General features: G+C 44.9%; 1 gene segment (V, D, J or C); it reads right to left on the bottom strand.

Moving 5' to 3' along the window:
• Positions 1–1,381: 1,381 nt before the first annotated feature.
• On the bottom strand, positions 1,382–17,265 carry LOC129021595 (Ig gamma chain C region-like). The segment is given in 6 exon segments: positions 1,382–2,061; positions 3,847–4,173; positions 7,968–8,276; positions 13,234–13,554; positions 14,689–15,012; positions 17,139–17,265. Coding segments are annotated over 6 exon segments (1,431 nt in total).
• Between the last annotated feature and the right edge of the window lie 539 nt (positions 17,266–17,804).

Genomic DNA, 17,804 nt, shown 5'->3' with positions numbered 1-17,804 from the left:
CCACAGATTTATAGACACTCACTATATAGCAAAGGTGGCAGTGGATATCGGGGGGGCTGGATAATTAATCCTTCTGGAAAAAAGATAAGATTCCTATCATCTATAAAAAAATAAGATTCCTACCATCTATAATGCATACACACACGTGTGCACACACACCACCAGAAAAATATAGCGAGATGTGATGATGTGCGCCTGTAATCCCAGCTCTTTGGGAGGCTGAGGCAGGAGAATTACTAGAACCTGGGAGGCGGAGGTTGCAGTGAGCCTAGAATGCGCCACTGCACCCCAGCCTGGGCGATGGAGTGAGACTCCATCTTTGCTTCAGCCAGTGTCCAGAAGAGCTTTTCCCAAGTTTTCTTCTTTTTATAGTTTCAGATCTTACATTTAAGTATTAAAAAGATAAATTTAATAAAAGTGCACAAGGTTTATATTAAAAAACAAAGCTGTTTGTAAATGACATAAAAGACAACATGAAAAAATATAAAAATATACAGTGATCCTGAAAAAGAAGTCCCAATATTTATACCACTGTATGTATGTATGTATGTATGTATATATAATATAGGAATACTCTGGCTGTGCACATCCAATTCCTTCTCCCAGCCTTTGTGCCATTGTATCAGGTATTATATGATATTAATGCGTTATTATCATAACATCCACACTGCGTTATTATTTTTAGCTTTAAACATTCACTTATCATCTATAGATTTTGTTTAAATGTCTTTTAAATTTATGCATCTATTTACTTTTTCTGTTCCTCATTCTTTTGTATGGATCCAGATTTACATCTGGTGTCATTTTCTTTGTGCCTGAAGGGTGTCCACTAGTATTTCTTATAATTCATGTCTGCTGGTGATGATTTCTTTTGCTTTTGTTTGATTTTAAAATACATTAATATCGGAATAGAAGAAAGGAATACTCCTTAACTCTTTAACTTCCTAAAAGGTATCTATTTAAAAAATGCAATAAACATTCAAAAATATTATATATATATGTATATATATATGTAGTGAGATGAAAGGGATAAATGGAAAGAGTAAAACTTAAGCAACAATTGGAAATTTTTTTTATGTAACAAAAGCTCCCAAATCATACCAATACTGCAGCTTTGTGCACCAAGCTAGAGGAACAACGCAGACTCTCCCACACATGCCCAGGGAAACAAATAAAAGAATGTTTGTTGCAAAGTTGTACTAGCAAAACACTGAATGAAGCTTCAAAATCCGTCTTGAGAAGAATTGATAAATTTTGGCATATTCTTACAATAGAAGACCACAGAACAGTGGAAAATTAATAAAATGTAGCTCCATATATCAACAGAAATAAACCTCACAAACTGTGTTAAGCATAAAAAATAAAGTTCCAGAGTGCTGTGTGCAGTGTCATAGCATTTATATGTTAAAATATGAAAAGTAATACTATACATTGCTTAAGGATTTATACATATGTTATAAAGTTACAAAATCATGCTTGAGAATGATGAACAAATTCAGAACTGTGTTTTTTTGTTTGTTTGTTTGTTTTAAAAGAACTGAAGATCATAATGGCAAATGTTACTATTTTTAAAAGATAGGATGGTAGGTCCATGGGTATTGTTTGTATTTTTTCTGTACATTTCAGAAGAGAAAAATGCTTATGCAACTTACTAGTGATTTCAAAATATATGTGTGTTAAAATGAAATCATATTTTCAAAAGCCCTGCACAAAAGTAAAAACTGCTCTGAAAATTAAGGATTGTTCATGACCGAGGGCAGAATGGAAACTTCTTTTCTTGATCAGTTTAATTCTCTTGGGTGGAAGCAGGGCCAATTTGAAGCTCAGTACATCAGGGTCAAGACATCCCTGGAGTCCTCATGAAGAAAATCCTTCCCTGACTCAGCTCCAAAGCTCTGAGGGAAGGAACACCAGGAAGGTGTGTGGAAGGGAGCGTGTCCATGATGGGGGTGGCAGGGATGGAATAAAGGGGTCTTTAGTGACCTATAAGTCCTTGCAGCTTCTCCCTGCTTGAACCCCTTGGAGAGGGCTGGAGGTAATGTATCACAGGGCATGCAGGGGCTGTAGAGAAAAAAAAATCATTCATTCCCGTGTTTGTTTATTCATGTATTAATTTCACAAATATTTATTGAGCACCTACTATATGGCAGGTATTCTGCTTGGTCTGGATTCGTGGCACAGATCAGAAATAAAGCCCCTACTCATTACACCCCAACGCCACTTTCTGGGTTCTAAACTCTCTCCCATACCCACATTCATCTTTGCCGCTAGTCAGAACCTCCAAGTCCCTTGAGTAGGTTCTATTCATTGATTTTAGCAATACTTTCCTTATGCATCCCCAAAATATTTCATATGAAAACTGAAACATGTAACAGTGTATTGGGGGACTCTGGAGTTTGGGTCTCAACATTCATACCACTACCATACCTTGGACCCCCTCCTCCCGTCTCCAGGGTCCCAAAGAATGGAATTTGAAACCTTTCCACCTCCAGGGCACTACACAATGCACGGAGTTGAAAGACTCCAGGAATCCCAAAAAACATTTGGAGAAAATAAAGAGTGTTCCCAACCTTCCCTTGAGGCTGGATCACTCTTGAGGGCCCCAGTGACTTTGTGGGCTTGCCCTATAGGCCTCTTGCCAGTCTGTCACCCAGTACCGAAGACTAAAGCCCATCCTATGCTCACCTATCACAGGTTCCACCTCCTGCAGATGTAGGTCACTGTGAAACTCATCACCAGCAGCACCTTGAGGCCCAGGAGGAAAACCACAAAGATAAGGGCAGGCATCTCTGGACCTGGATGCCAAAGGATAGAAGGAGCCATCACACGGTGGCTCTGTGAGTTTAAATGCCCTCTCTGAGGTCATGTAGTCAAGAAGTTCTAGAGCTTGCAGGTTGCACCTGATTCTGATTCCAAACCCATGTCTTCTCTCTACATTTAGTTCTCTCTTGGAAATAAGAGTTGACCTTGACCTGTAAGCCTCACCTTGAATTTGGCTCAACAAATGCTGATTTGAATATCTGACACATACCAGCCACTGTGCTAGGCTTTAGAGGCACAAACCTAAGTATAATATAATCAGCTCCATGTCCTGAAGGCCTGTAGTCATTTAATCTAACTTTGCTACAATCTTAAGAGTTTGGTATCATTAGCACCATTTTCTAGATGAGTAAACTGAGGTTATGGGAAGGTAATTGACTCAGCTGCCTAAGTTTACAAAGCTGTAACTACTGGCAACTAAATTTTAAAATAATCTTACCTGAATTCAAATAATAGATATCAATAGCTGACATTTATTGTAGACCATACATAAAGTTTACATGTATTAATTCATTTAATCTTCATAAAGACAATGAATTAGGAACCTTTATTAGACACTATCTACAGATGAGCAGACTGAAGCACACAGGGGTGAACTGCCTGTGCAAGAATCAAGTGGAAGAGGCTATTCTATCATTGGAGCAGACATCATGCAAGCAGGTTTTATATGCATGCAAGCTCGCCTCCATATAACTGAAACAAATATTTTAAACAAGACAGCCTTGCTGACAACCATCTCAGAAGCACCAATAGTGAGTGCACTAAGCTGAACTCTCTCTTGGGAATTTTGAAGAAGATTGAGCCAGGAGATCACTCTTTCCACAGAAATTAAAGAACCTTTCAGGATGGCCAGATTTAAAGGAATTCACTGGCCAGAAACCATTCTGGTTATTTAAGGAATCACAGACTCTCAAGTGGGATAAGACCTCATTGATTATCAAGCTCCCTCTCCTCCCAGTACCTTCTGAAATCCACTCAGGATACAGAAGTGACCCCAGGTGCTCATAAAAGAAGAAGTGAACTTACCTGTGCTCCCAATGGGCTTATAAGCGGTGTGGGCTGCTGTGGACAGTATGAGGTTGGCCCGTTTGGGAGGCTGTCCCTCATGTTCCACTATGCAGGTGAGCACCCGCTCAGGCCCCTGCACTGATGCATTCACCAGCAGCAGGTTTTCCAGGGTGTAGGACCCATCATCATTCTTCTTTAATGTGGGTTGCTCAGTGCCTTTGAGTGTATGGCAGTCCTCTAGCCAGGCGAGGTGCACGTTTTGTGGATAGAATCTCTGCACGAGGCAAGTAGCAGCCACCAAGCTGGAGGAGGTGGAAGACTGGGACACTGTCACTGTAGGAGGAACTGACAAAGCCCAGAGAAAGCAAACAGTTATTGTGGGAAGCCATCTGTAGGTGCCTGGGGGCTCCCTGAGGATGAAGTCATCTGCCTAGAGCCTAACCAGAGCCTGCCACAGAGGAATACTTTAGGTATTGGTTAACAAATGCACACATAAGGAAATGCATGATTGAATGACAGCACAAATTCATGAGTGAATGCATGCCTGGATGGATGGATGGATGGATGGATGGATGGATGGATGGATGGATGGATAGATAGATGGATGGATGGGTGGGTGGATGGATGAGCGGAAGGATGGATAGATGGATGGATGGATGGGTGGGTGGATGGATGAGTGGATGGATGGATGGGATTGAAGAAAGTCATTTAATCTTTCTTTTCTTTTCCACTTTGGTCATTAAAGATGAAAAGATGAGGTATGAATTCCACTGAAGAAGCTACAAATCATTTAACTTACTCTATGACTAGATAATTTTAAGATTTGAAGATTCATAGACTCTAAGTCTTAGAATCCAAGATATTAAAATTGTACATGGGAAGGAACTTCAGATTATGGAGGTTAAGTAACTTGCCTGAGGGCACAACTAGCAAAGGTGGGATTACACCAGAGACAGTAGGTTTTACCTTTGTGCTATTCAAACACCCAAACTATAAGGCTATAAGCATTTATGATTCTAGGCTTCCAAAATTATGATCTAATGACTTCTAGAATTTTTTCAGCCAGATTTTCAGCTATGCAATAGAATGTATTCACAATAAGGAAAACAGGACAAAGTTGAAGTCCTATAAAACACTAAATATTTCGATAGACTTCTTATGAACGCACAACACGATGCAGCTCTAACACTAAACTGAGGGCTGGGAGATCTGGATTCTGGTCCTTGCACTGATACCATAGCCAACTGTGAGCCTATACAAGTCACTTTCCCTCTGTTTATAAGACTCTAAAATTATGAAATTCTCTGAGGTCAGATCAGCTCTCATGGGCCTAGTTAAGAGAGATTTCAGCTCTTGGTCTAGGGTAGAGGAAACAACTCTTTCTGTAGTGCAATTTGAAGGAGTTACAGGAATCCAACTCCCAAATATTCTTTTCTCATCCTCAATCTACCCAGACTTGTAAAAGTCTATCAATGATGTTGCTAATGGCAGCTGAGGCAGACACCCTCCCTGAGCTTATTACCTGCACTTAGTCTTTCCCTTTCAGCACACAGGGAGAGCACAGGGATCTCACCAAGAAAAGAGCAAAGCCTGAGAATGGAGGACTCTGGGTGTTGAAGCCCTGGTAACTGGGGTGGTGCCCATGGAGAAGAGGGCAGGGTAAGGTGCCTCCACACAACTGTCATGAGTTCTAGAAGGTGGCAAGGATCAAAAAAAATAAAAAAGGACAAGAGGCTGAGATGGCCCATTTCAACCGCTAGTGAGTTTTCCTGGCGTCTGGTGTCCAGGCCAGTGTTGGGAGGACAAAGGCCTGGGCACAGCTGATGACAACTGCTCCCATCCTCTGAATGTCAGTGTTTGAGGCAGTGTGCATGCATTCTTTTATTCAATTCTCACAAAACCAAATAATGTAAACACTGAAGCTACTTGGTGTCAGAAAAAAAGGTGCCACTTAGAAGCAGCCTATACAAAATCAGGCCTCAATTTCATAGAAATTGTAAAAAAGGAATTGGTTGGAACGTCATCTTGAAAAGCATTTAAATTTTAAAAAATTTACTTAATTTATATTTGCATATAAATATATAGTATAATTGCAAAGAGGCACCAACTCTTAGAAGAATAATTGTTAGGAGTGGATGGAAGCTGGCATCATTTTTTTTCCAGAATTTATACTATAGTACCAACAAATCCATCATTTCACATCTCACATTTATAGCACTATCATTAAAGAGTAATTTTGAAAAATCATTTGAAATTATTTGAGTGTTCTATCAATTTTCATAGGGGCATCTTTTAATCGAAGTGCTCTCTTTTGAAGTGCCCACAGTATCATTAGCATCGTGAATTTTTTCTTATTATTATGATTCCATTTTTAACACTCAAAGGCTTTGCTTGTGATCCTTGCAGCTCCCCAATATCACCTGCCTCAACTTCTTGAAGTACAACTTTTTCAAGATCTCAGATTGCACTTTGCAATGGATATGGATTCTATTTGCACAAGATGGTGTGAGGTTTGCCACACATCAATCAACGCAAGACCAACCTCCTATAGCAGAGGGTTTCTGGGCTCCATGCCTCCTCTCCCAGCTGCCTGACCTCAGCACAGTGGTGCAAGACAGTACTACTCACACCAAGTCCCACCTTGGGCTTCCAAAACCCTTTCCTCTTCTCTGCCTCGGATTTCTCTGTAAACATGAAATGCCACCTCCCCGCTGCAGGCACATCCCCACCTCTCCTCCTTCATGAGACAATTCTCAGGCATAGTCTACCCAGTTCTTCAGAGGGTCTCCAGTGTCATTGGGCCCCAGTTTTCCACAGGGCCATCCAGCTCAATAACTCACTCTTTCTTGGCCGACCCCCTGCAAAGCTAGTATCTCTCTCTCTGCTCCCCCATCCCAACCTCTCAGCATCACTCTCCAACCACCTACCCCCAAGTCCTGGGTTCAGGCTCTGCTTTCAGGGGAACCCAAATAAAGACACCCACAAAGATATTTCCATGAGAGGAAGCACAGCCCTGAGATGCATGCAGTGTTGAGTAGGGAGGGGCTTGGAGTGGGAGCTAATTTTATATGTAATCGATTTATTTTTGAAAATTTGTATTTTCTATAACTTTTGCTTCTCAACACCATTGTCCAAGCTCCAGAGAATTACATGATAAATACTCAGATAAGGAAGATTCCCTGAACTATAATTTCTCTATTTTACAGACAAAGATACTGAGGATGGGAGAACATAAGCAACTTGCAGGAGATCCCACAACTGGTAAATAGAGCAGAGTTGGAAGCTGGAATTCATGCCAAGGTTTCTCACTCACCAGCTTTACAACCTTAAGCAGCCTTCACTTCTTTGAGCCTCAGTTTCCTTCTGTAACCCACAAATGGCACAAACAGTATAGGGAAGTTCTATGCATTAAAGTCCATTCACATGGGTGTGCTTTACTGTCTGTGTGCTGTAAATGTTTGAGACGTTACTACCAATATTTTCCGCCATGTAACATGATGTGTTTACTTCCCAATAGCACACTTCTCCCCCTATTTTGTGAATGAGAAAATGAAGAGAGATATAGTTTGTAAATTTTAAAGTCCAATATACATTCAAGGAATTAATTTTACTGCTATGCAAGCTTGGACCACTCACTTGCCTTCTCTGACTTTTACAGTTGTCAGAACAATGGGATGATCGTTAAGATTTCTTCTAGGCATGATACTTTATGACCTCACGGAATTCACAGATCTGCCAAGCATTGGTTCAACCCATCTAAAGACACCATAGGCCCTAGAATTTAGTTTCCCAAGCCCTTCAAATCTTCTTCCTATAAAATAATGATAATAATAAAATTGAATTCCCAGAAGGTATCCTGTCTCCATTTTACAGATGAAAGAAGTGAGTTCTGAGAAGTGCTGTAAATAATAATAATAACAACAACAACAATTGCCACTTCTGAGTAGTTAGTATGAGCAAGGCACTGTCTTACATGCTTTACAGGTATTATTTCACTAAATTCTTGCCTCAGTCAAACAAGGGATGTGCTTGCTTATCATTAAAGGTTCTTCCTCATTTTTCATTGAGGAAACTGAGGCTCAGAGAAGTCCCCACCCCAACGCTGCACTACCTCAGCTGAGCAGAGAGAGAGATCTTACCCCGGAGGTACTGGTCCAGGCCAATGGTTTTCTGGAAAAACCGCATCAACTTGTGCTCGACATGGCAAACGACGTGGGAGAACACATCATCATCCGTCAGCAGGACAAGCACACTGCTGGTCACATTGTAGTTGTGTCCACTGTACTGGACGCTGGTCTGGGGGTTTGGGAGCTCGTGTTTGTTTTTAAGCCAGGTCACAGTAACCTGGTGTGTCAAGAACCCAGAGGATGTGTAGGTCAATCGGATCCTTGTGCCGGGCTCAGATCGCTGAAGGGGGCCTTGCAACTTGTAAGGCTGGACACTCTGGCCTGCAAGGATAGACCCCTCCCATGAGAGGGCACAGAGGTGCCTGAACCCCAGTGTGAACAAATACACAACATCTGCCAAGAAGCCCATTGCTTCCTCTTTCATAAGATGTAAAGGTTATGTTCTGATAGGAACCAGTTTCTGAATCTGATAACGGAGGCCAGACAGTGAAACTGTAGCAATGGGCAACAGCAGTTTGTAAGGAGGTCAACTCCTACAGATACTGCGTAGCGAACACTCACTTGGCACTTACCCTGCCTACAGGCTCTTCCCTAAGTCACTGAGTTCTCACAGCAGCCCTCAGAAGTGGGAGCTGTTACTATCCCCATTTCACAGATGAGGAAACTGAGGCCAGGCAGGCTAAGTAACTTGTCTAAGGTCCATTAGTCAATGGCAGAGCTGGGATCTTAGCCAAGTAGTCAGTCTCCAGGGTCAGCACCCCTTACTGTCACTCAGCCCCACCCTCAGTCTTTGAAAATGGAAGAGAACCTCATTTCTCAGAGGCTGGGGTCATGGAGAAGAGGTTAGAACCATAGAGAAAAGGTTGGGAGCACAGGCTTTAGGATCTCACTCAACCCAAGTTTACATTTCCACTCTCCACTGGAGCCCAAGCAACTTAACTCTCTGAGCCTCAGTTTTCTCATCTGTAAAATGGGAGTGATTTTTTTTAATAGAAGAAGAGTGGCTTAAATTTTTTAACAATTATTCATCCCATTTTGATATCTGGAGTATAATTAAATTCAGATTTCCTTTGTTTATTTAGCCATTAGGTTTGATGAAGTACATTTTTCTTTTCTTTCTTTTTTTAAATTTTATTTTACTTTAAGTTCTGGGATACATGTACAGAATGTGCAGGTTTGTTACATAGGTAAACATGTGCCATGGTGGTTTGCTGCACCTATCAACCCGTCACCTAGGTATTAAGCCCCGCATGCATTAGCTTTTGGTCCTGATGCTCTCCTTCCCCTCACCCGCTGCAACAGGCCTTGGTGTGTGTTGTTGTCCTCCATGTGTCCATGTGTTCTCATTGTTCAGCTCCCACTTATGAGTGAGAACATGCAGTGTTTGAGTTTCTCTTCCTGCATTAGTCTGCTGAGGATGATGGCTTCCAGCTTTATCCATGTCCCTGCAAAGGACACGATCTCATTCCTTCTTATGGCTGCATAGTATTCCATGGGGTATATGTACCACACTTTATTTATCTAGTCTATCACTGATGGGCATTTGGGTTGATTCCATGTCAAGGAATTAATTTTACTGCTTTGCTATTGTGAGTAATGCTGCAATGAACATACCCATGTATGTATCTTTGTAATAGAATGATTTATATTCCTTTGGGTATGTACCCAGTAATGGGATTGCTGGGTCAATTGGTATTTCTGGTTCTAGATCCTTGAGGAATCACCACACTGTCTTCCACAATGGTTGAACTAATTTACATTCCCACCAACAGCGTAAAAGTGTTCCTATTTCTCCACAGCCTTGCCAGCATCTGTCATTTCTTGAGTTTTTAATACTCGCCATTCTAACTGCTGTGAGATGGTATCTAATTGTGGTTTTGATTTGCATTTCTCTCAGAGTTAATTAATAAATTAAGTGATGTAAGTAGTGTAGAATATGTGGCACACAGTAATCACTATATAAACAGTAGCCCTCAGCACCATATACTCACAATGACCATCCAAGGAATTATTATTAATCATATTTTTAATATTAACAGATAAAGGAAAGGCCCAGGGAGGGTTAGTGACTCATCCAAGGGCCTCACAGTGAACAGAACTGACATTGTAACCCAGGAATTCTGACTCCAAGTCAAGGCCTTTTTCTGTTACATCATAGCTACCTCTACTTCTGCACAGTTGGCTCTATATTAACCAATGACCTTTAATATTGTCCTACTTGCAGCTCAGCTCTGGGCTAGGCACTATGGAGACTGCAAACAGTCACTGCAGAGAACTTGCTATGGGCCCCATTGTCCAGATGCCAGGCAGGAGTCAAGGAAAAGAATCTTAAGCAGGGCTCTTTGAGGTGGGTATAACAATTGTCATTGCACCGATTGAAAACTTGACTCAGAAAGGGAGTTGCGGCCAGGTGCAGTGGCTCACACCTGTAACCCAGCACTTTGGGAGGCTGAGGCAGGTGGATCACCTGAGTCAGGAGTTCGAGACCAGCCTGACCAACACGGTGAAACCCCATCTCTACTAAAAATACAAAATTAGCTGGCCATGGTGGTGTGTGCCTTGGTGTGTACTTGGGAAGCTGAGGCAGGAGAATCACTTGAACCCTAGAGGCAGAGATTGCAGTGAACTGAAATCACACCATTGCACTCCAGCCCGGGCAATAAGAGCAAAACTCCATCTCAAAAAAAGAAAGGGAGTTGTTTTGTCTTAGGTCACATGGCTGGGGACACTGATCTGTTTGACTCCAACGTTTGGCCACCTCGAAACATAAAAGCCAGTCCCTGCTTCAAGGATGTGAGAGTCTAATCATGGAAGATGGGTGTAAATGGAATAAAACCCCAGGTCGGGGGACTTTGGGAATGCCCTTGTAGTTTAAGTACCAATTGTGAGAACTAACTGGTATGGACAGATAAGACCACACAATTCAGGAAGAAATAAATACCAGAAATAGAGCATTTAAAATTGAGATTTGAGAAGAGACTTGAGATAACACTAAGCTTTGTATTCTCGGGCAGGACAGGAAAGAAAAATGCAGAAAAACACATTGAATTTTTGAACAGACATGCCTGCATTCTAACCCCAGCTATGCTGTTTGGAACCTCTGAGACCTTGGTCGCTGTGCTAGCTCTAGGCTCTGTTGTAGGATCAGATAATGTATTTGAGGATGCCTGGTGTGCAGTAAATGCTCTACGGGTATCAGCCAGTAGGAACAGAGACACAGAGTGGGGAGTGCACAACAGGTGAGGGTGCTGATGAAGGCATTTATGGGCCAGGTTGGGGAAGGATAGCTGCAATGCTTTGTTAACACCAAATAGAAAGGGGCCTAAATGCCAGAAAAGGAAGGGGCTGCCCTTCCCCCTGCAGACCACGGGGCCCCACAAAGCTACATAGCGGAGCTGTATAATCAAAAGGATGCTCCCAGGGGGTTAATGTTGCAGCAGTGGGCCAGATATACTGTATGCAGGCAAAAGAGAAAAATAAAAGAAGAAAAAACCAGCATGAGTCAATAAAGAAATATTGTAACTTGCTTCTGATCAGAAAGGACCAGTTTTGAGTTTTTCAGCCAGACCTGTATATCCTGCTGGGTGAGTGTTTTTCTTATTTCTGCTGGACAACAGACAAAAAGGCACGGGGAGATTGAAAGCTGAGTGGCGGATCATTCCCCTTAAGAATTCTTACAGCAGCCAGATAAGAGGCCAATTCCGTCAGGGAGAGAGAGAATGCGAGGTGGAGGGCCCTGGTGGGAAGATGGGCTGTTGTTGTCGGTCCGGCACCCTTGCTCTGGCAGTGGCCTGCGCTGTAATACTCGTACACAGAAGCATACACCCTCACTGCCCACAAGGAACTGTCCTTTCTGACTTCACGTGGTTCTGGAGGGCTGTGAGTCCATATTGCTGGCTTACCCCTAGCTCACAAGGCCCAGCCAATCCTAATAACCTCCACCCACCCTCTCAGACACTGTCCGCCCCCACTACCCAGCCGGCCCACTCTGGGCCAGTAATTCATTCTCCCAAGCTCATCCAAGCTGGACCGAAGGAAAGCAGCCCGCGCTCTCTGGGTCTGAACTGCCAGCAGACAGCTCCCTCTTGTGGAGAAAACAGTTTGAGGACGCAAAGAGTGAGACAGACGGAGGTAGAGGAGATTCCAGAAGGCAAGGTGGGCCAGAGAAACTATCAGCAGAGCCAACAGACGACCCACAAAATGGGAGAAAATATTCGCAAAGTATGCATCCGACAAAGGTCTAAGATCCACAATCTATAAGGAACTTAAATAAACTAACAAGTAAAAAAAAAAAACACCATTAAAAAGTGGGCAAAGGATGTGAACAGCTACTTTTCAAAAGAAGACACACCCGCGGCAAACAAGCATGTGAAAAAATGTTCATCACTAATCATTAAAGAAATGCAAATAAAAATCACAATGAGATACCATCCCACACCAGCCAGAATGGCTATTATTAAAAAGTCAAAAAATAACAGAGGCTGTACACCAAACTCCTCCACACACAATTTACCTATATAAAAACCTGCACGTGGGCCCCGACCTAAAACCAAAGTTAAAAAAATAATAAGAAGATAATATAAAAACACTCAAAAAAGGGAGAAAGTGAAGAGGACAAGGAAAAAGAGAAGGATGGAAGGAGAAGGAAAGTGAGGGGGAAAAGGAAGGGGAAAGGAGGAGGAGGATCTGTTCTGACCCCATGTAAGGGCCTGCACTGACTCAAAGGGCCTGTCCTGACTCCATGTAAGTGCCTGTCCTGACCCTATGTAAGGGCTTGCACTGACCCCGTGTAAGGGCCTGTCTGACCCCGTGTAAGGGTCTGTCCTGGCCCTGTGTAAGGGCCTGCCCTGACCCTATGTAAGGCCCTGCATGGACCCTCTTTTCCAGCTAAATTCAGAATTCTGGCCTCTGTTTAAAGTTGCCATCCAGGAACTTTCAACTGTGCCAGTCTTGATTAATAGCCTTTCTAGAAGGCACTTTGGTGCTCAGCAGTCCTTAATCTCTGCCATTTCTTGCAGTCAAGTGTTAAGGTGGAGACTTTCAACGTCAAGAATGCATGGAATTAGGGAAGGGGAGTCCCACCCTTTCTTCTTGGGGAGGGTGTGGAGGAAGGCGTGAGAAGTGGAGTCTGGGGGCGAATGTGTGAGAGTTGTATCACCAGCTGAGGGTACCCTTCCTTCCTTCACCATCATCCAATGCCGCCCTGAGTCTCTGACCCTCCCCAGCCATGCTGCCCACAGGGGATGTCCAGAGGGGCTGGGCCAGAGGCTGCACCCACCTTTCCCCTGCCTGTGCAGCCGGGCTTGCAGGGCGACGTTGGTCTTGAGTGGGGGCTGCTCATCGTGGACCACCCAGCAAGCAAACTCACGCTCCTCCAGCGTGGCCTCTGCCTGCCACGTGTGCTCCAGAGAGTATGTCCCATCTGGATTTCTGGTGACCTGAGGGGACACCAGGGTCTGGATCATGCGCCTGTTCTCCATCCAGGTGAGTCGCAGGTGGGTGGGATAGAAGTGGAGGACATGGCAGGTGAGATTCACTCTGTCTTGCACATGTACATGGGTCCCAGAGGGTTCAGTGGTGATCTTCAGGGTGGGGACAACTAGACAGAGGAATAGGAAGTAAGATCTGGTGAAATCAGCCCCTGCCTATGGCCACCCATGCTTCCCTCTCCCAGGGAACAGCCTCAAGTTCTCTCGCCTTTTTTTAAAGAAATAATTTTTTCTTGTATGCACAATGTAAAGCAAATAGGGCTAAATGTTAATATTCATTAAATATGGGTAAGGGGGGGCCAGGCGCAGTGGCTCATGCCCGTAATCCCAGCACTTTGTGAAGCTGAGGTGTGCGGATCACGAGGTCAGGAGATCGAGACCATCCTGGCTAACATGGCGAAACCCCGTCTCTACTAAAAATACAAAAAATTAGCCAGGCATGGTGGCACGCACCTGTAGTCCCAGCTACTCGGGAGGCTGAGGCAGGAGAATGGCATGAACCCGGGAGGCGGAGGTTGCAGTGAGCCGAGATCACACCACTGCACTCCAGCCTGGGTGACAGAGCCAGACTCTGTCTCAAACAAACAAACAAACAAAAATATATGGGTAAGGGTACATGGGTGTCTGCTATATTCTGTATTTTTGAAATATTTCATATCAGAAAATATAATTTTAAGAATTAGTAAAAGGTGATGCCCATGACGACAGGGACTTTATTCTGCTCATTGCTGCATCCCCAGCACTGAGCACAGTGTCTGGCATACAGTGGATATTCATTATTATTAAATGAATAATAAACATTTTAAATAAAAAAAACTGTAACAATGACATTAATAGAACAAAGATGTTTAGAAAGGGAGTCTGGGACCAGATAATAACAAGATCAAACATTCATAAGTAAGTCACTGCATGCCAGGCACTGTTATGTGTGTTTTATAAGGAATAATTCATTTAATCTTCACAGGACACCTATAAAGTAGGTCCTCATTTTATTCCTATTATATAAAGAAACCAGCATTAAATAGTCAAGTAACTCGCAAGATCCCACAAGTTTTAAAGTGGCACAGCTAGGATTAAAACCCAGACAGTGAGCCCCTGGAACCTGCGCTTATAACCACAATCCACATGATCAGAAATCCGTGAGGAATTTCATTTCCCCATTTATGAAATGAGGCTTTGGGCAAAAACCCTGAAAGCTGGATGCTTCCAGGGTTAATGTCCACCCCACTTGACTGCCCATTCACCTCGGAGCACTTGGGAGAGATTCATGGTTGTTTTCAGGGGGTCTGCCAGGGCCCTGTGGGTGACTTTGCAGGTGATCTCAGATGAGACATCCTGTCGCGTCAGTGTCACCCATGCCTTGCTGGTGATGAAGTCATTGCCTCCATTGTCAGGCACCAGGCGCTGAGCTGAGGCTGGATGTTCATCACTGTCCTTCAACCAGGTAACATTGAAGTCCCGGGAGAAGTTCTGGGAGTTGAAGGGGCCAGCAGTACAGTTGAAAGGCACCGAGTCTCCAGGGCTTGTCCTCTGAGATGGACCAGTCAGAGAGATGAAGGGCTGTCCAGCTAAGGAAAGAGCAACCGTGACTGCACATTGAGAGTGGGACACACCCCACAGGCACCAGTGGCACCAGAGCTGTGTCAGGCCCTGGGGACCTACTAGGTGCTGTGTCTGATTCTGTCTTCAGGCAGCATATCAGCATTTGATCACAAGAGAACAAGCAAATGCAAATGTGATTACAACTGAGCCCAATGCCGTCAAGGAAACCCAAAGAGTGCACAGATGGAGAATACAGGGAGGACTTATTCTAGAAGGGCAGCTGGGGAAGAATTCCTTGAGGAGGTGACATCATTGAGCTGAAACTCAGGAATGAATAGGAGCCAGCCATGGGAAGGGACAGAGGAAGGACATTCCAGACAGCGGGGACAGCAGGAGAGAAGGACCTTGGGCAGGAAGGGCTTGGTGGGCTTGAGAAACTGAGAAGTCTGTAGGACCCCAGTGTCATGGCAAAGAGGTCCAGAGTGAGAAGAGCCTGGGGACCATGGTGATGATCTTGATTCTATTCTGAGAGTGATGGGAAACCAGCAGAGACTTTAACAGAGGGGTAAAGTGGTCTGATGTACATTTTTTAGAGGATAACTGGGGTTGTTGTGTGGAGAATGGGAAGGAGCGTGGCAGGAATGGAAGCAGGGAGACCAGTGGGGAAGCTGGTACAGGCCTCCAGGCCGAGGCGGTGGTAGCCTGGACTAGGATGGTGAGAAAAGGAGACTCGAGACACATTAGGAAGATACAGCCCACAGGACTCAGTGATGGGCGGGATGGGGGGTGAGGGACAGAATGAATTATGGATCAACAATTCCCAGGTTTTCTCTAGAGCAGCTGTGTGGGTGGTAGCTCTACTTTTTGAGATGGGAAGATCTGGAGAAGGACCAAGTTGGGATAGGAAGGGAATGGTGATGAATCAGGATTTCCATTGTGGATGTAAGTTTATAAGGACTTGAGTGTGAAGTCAAGAATCACCCCAACAGGGATGGCTGGCCCTCCTACTCGAGTCCCTCCCATCAACACCTCGCTAGACTCCCATTGTCTGCTTGCTTACCTGCAGTGACAGGGAGCTGTCTCCATGAGAAGCAGCTCCATTCACCCTCACACCTAGCTAGGACTATGACAAAATATTTCCTCCTTCTGGGATATAACCTGGGATCTGTCTCCCAGAATTTTCCCAGGAAAACTGCAGGATGAGACTCACCCCTCCTCCTAAGGACAGCCCTGCAGAGCTCTGGAGCAGGAACTTCCCCAAGTCTTCACAGCATTCCCTAAGCCCCTGCTCTGCACCAGATCAAGAGCTGGGTGCTGAGACCACAGAGATGAGTCAGACAGGACCCCTACCCTTGAGAAGCATCTGGTCAGGTGGGGGGAAAGGCAAATAAACAACCAATGACAAGCAGGATGACAGGCAGAGGGCAGCGCAGGAGGCCATAGGAATTTGTCCTCTTAGCACACAGCTCTGGTACCTTCTGAATTGTGCTCTGCCCTCATCACCCACCCTGCACGCAGCACCGTGTGGTTCAAAAACATTTTCAGCCATGTGTGCTTCTTTTCTTCCACATCTCAGCTATGGGAGGCTGGTATTATTGTCCCCACTTTCCAGAAAAGGAAACAGAGATTCAGAAAGGTCTTGTGACTTGCTCAAGGTCACACAGCCTATCAGTGGCTAAGGAGGGAGGGTAAGAAGGCCTGTCTGACTTTGGGTCCAGGACTCTTCCATGCCTCCAATGCCAGAGGCTCCATCACTCCAGTGACTTCTCTCTCTCTCTTTCTTTCTCTCTCTCTCTCTCTGTCTTTTCCACCCTTACACCCTCTCTGACCCAGAACAGGTAGCTACCCAGACTAGAGCTGACATTGGGAAAACTGGGAGGTGGGCTCCTCTTTTACCCCCCCGACATCCCCCGAGCCCCTCACCCTTAGGTCACTTCCTCTTCTGACCCCCAAGCTCCCACCAACTCCCTTTATCCACAAGGTCTACATTGAAGAAAAGATGAAAAACAGCACCTGACTGGCGGGAAAACAGCTCAGTCACCTCCTCTGAGCCTCAGTCTCCCTTCAGAAAGACACAGTGGCTGGATTTGGTCATTCCTGGGGGTCTCCTTGCCTGCCCTGAGGGTCCCTCTGGGCAGGAATCAGCACTCACCTGTGAGTCCCAGCAGAAGGGTGGGCAGGAGGGAGCCCAGGGCCCGCCCAGGTGTGGTAGCCATGGTGAGAGACTCACAGTGCTCCTGGTCTGTTCCTGGTGGCAACCACTGGATAAGGCCCTGAAAGAGCCCAGGAGCCACTGACTGGCCTCTGACAGCCTGGAGCAGGCTTTATACTTCCCAGCTGCTCACCCCACCCCATTCCCTGCCACGCCTGGAGCAGAGTCTTGAGTCACCGTGAGAGAAGTGGTCACTGTGGCCAAGGCCTCCTTCCAAGCCCTAAACCTTCAGGCCTGAGGTGTCTAGCCAGGGAGGCATCTGGAGCCTTTCAATGGGTTCCGACTGTCTCTGATTCCCCATGAGCAAGACCAGGAAGTGGCTGAGCTCTGCCTCAAGCTTCAAGCCACAGAGCTGGCCTCTGATAGGCTGAGCCTTGCTGTCCCTTCTCCTGGAGGCTCCTCCATGCTGAACAAGCAGCATCAAGAGCCTGCCCTGTCCCAGACCCAGACACAGCTTCTGGGAATGCAAAATGGATCAGATATGGGCCCAGAGGGTTGAGAAGTGAGCCTTGACATACACAACCACGTGCAACCAAAAAAGACCCTAGACTTTGAAACCCAACCCTTGCCTCACGGCTTAACTAGGCTTGAACAATGGTGATACGG

The sequence above is a fragment of the Pongo pygmaeus genome, chromosome 21 (genome assembly GCF_028885625.2).
Source record: "Pongo pygmaeus isolate AG05252 chromosome 21, NHGRI_mPonPyg2-v2.0_pri, whole genome shotgun sequence".
Taxonomy (NCBI): domain Eukaryota; kingdom Metazoa; phylum Chordata; class Mammalia; order Primates; family Hominidae; genus Pongo; species Pongo pygmaeus.
Note: the sequence above shows the minus strand (reverse complement) of the source record. Positions and strands in the feature narration are given on the sequence as shown.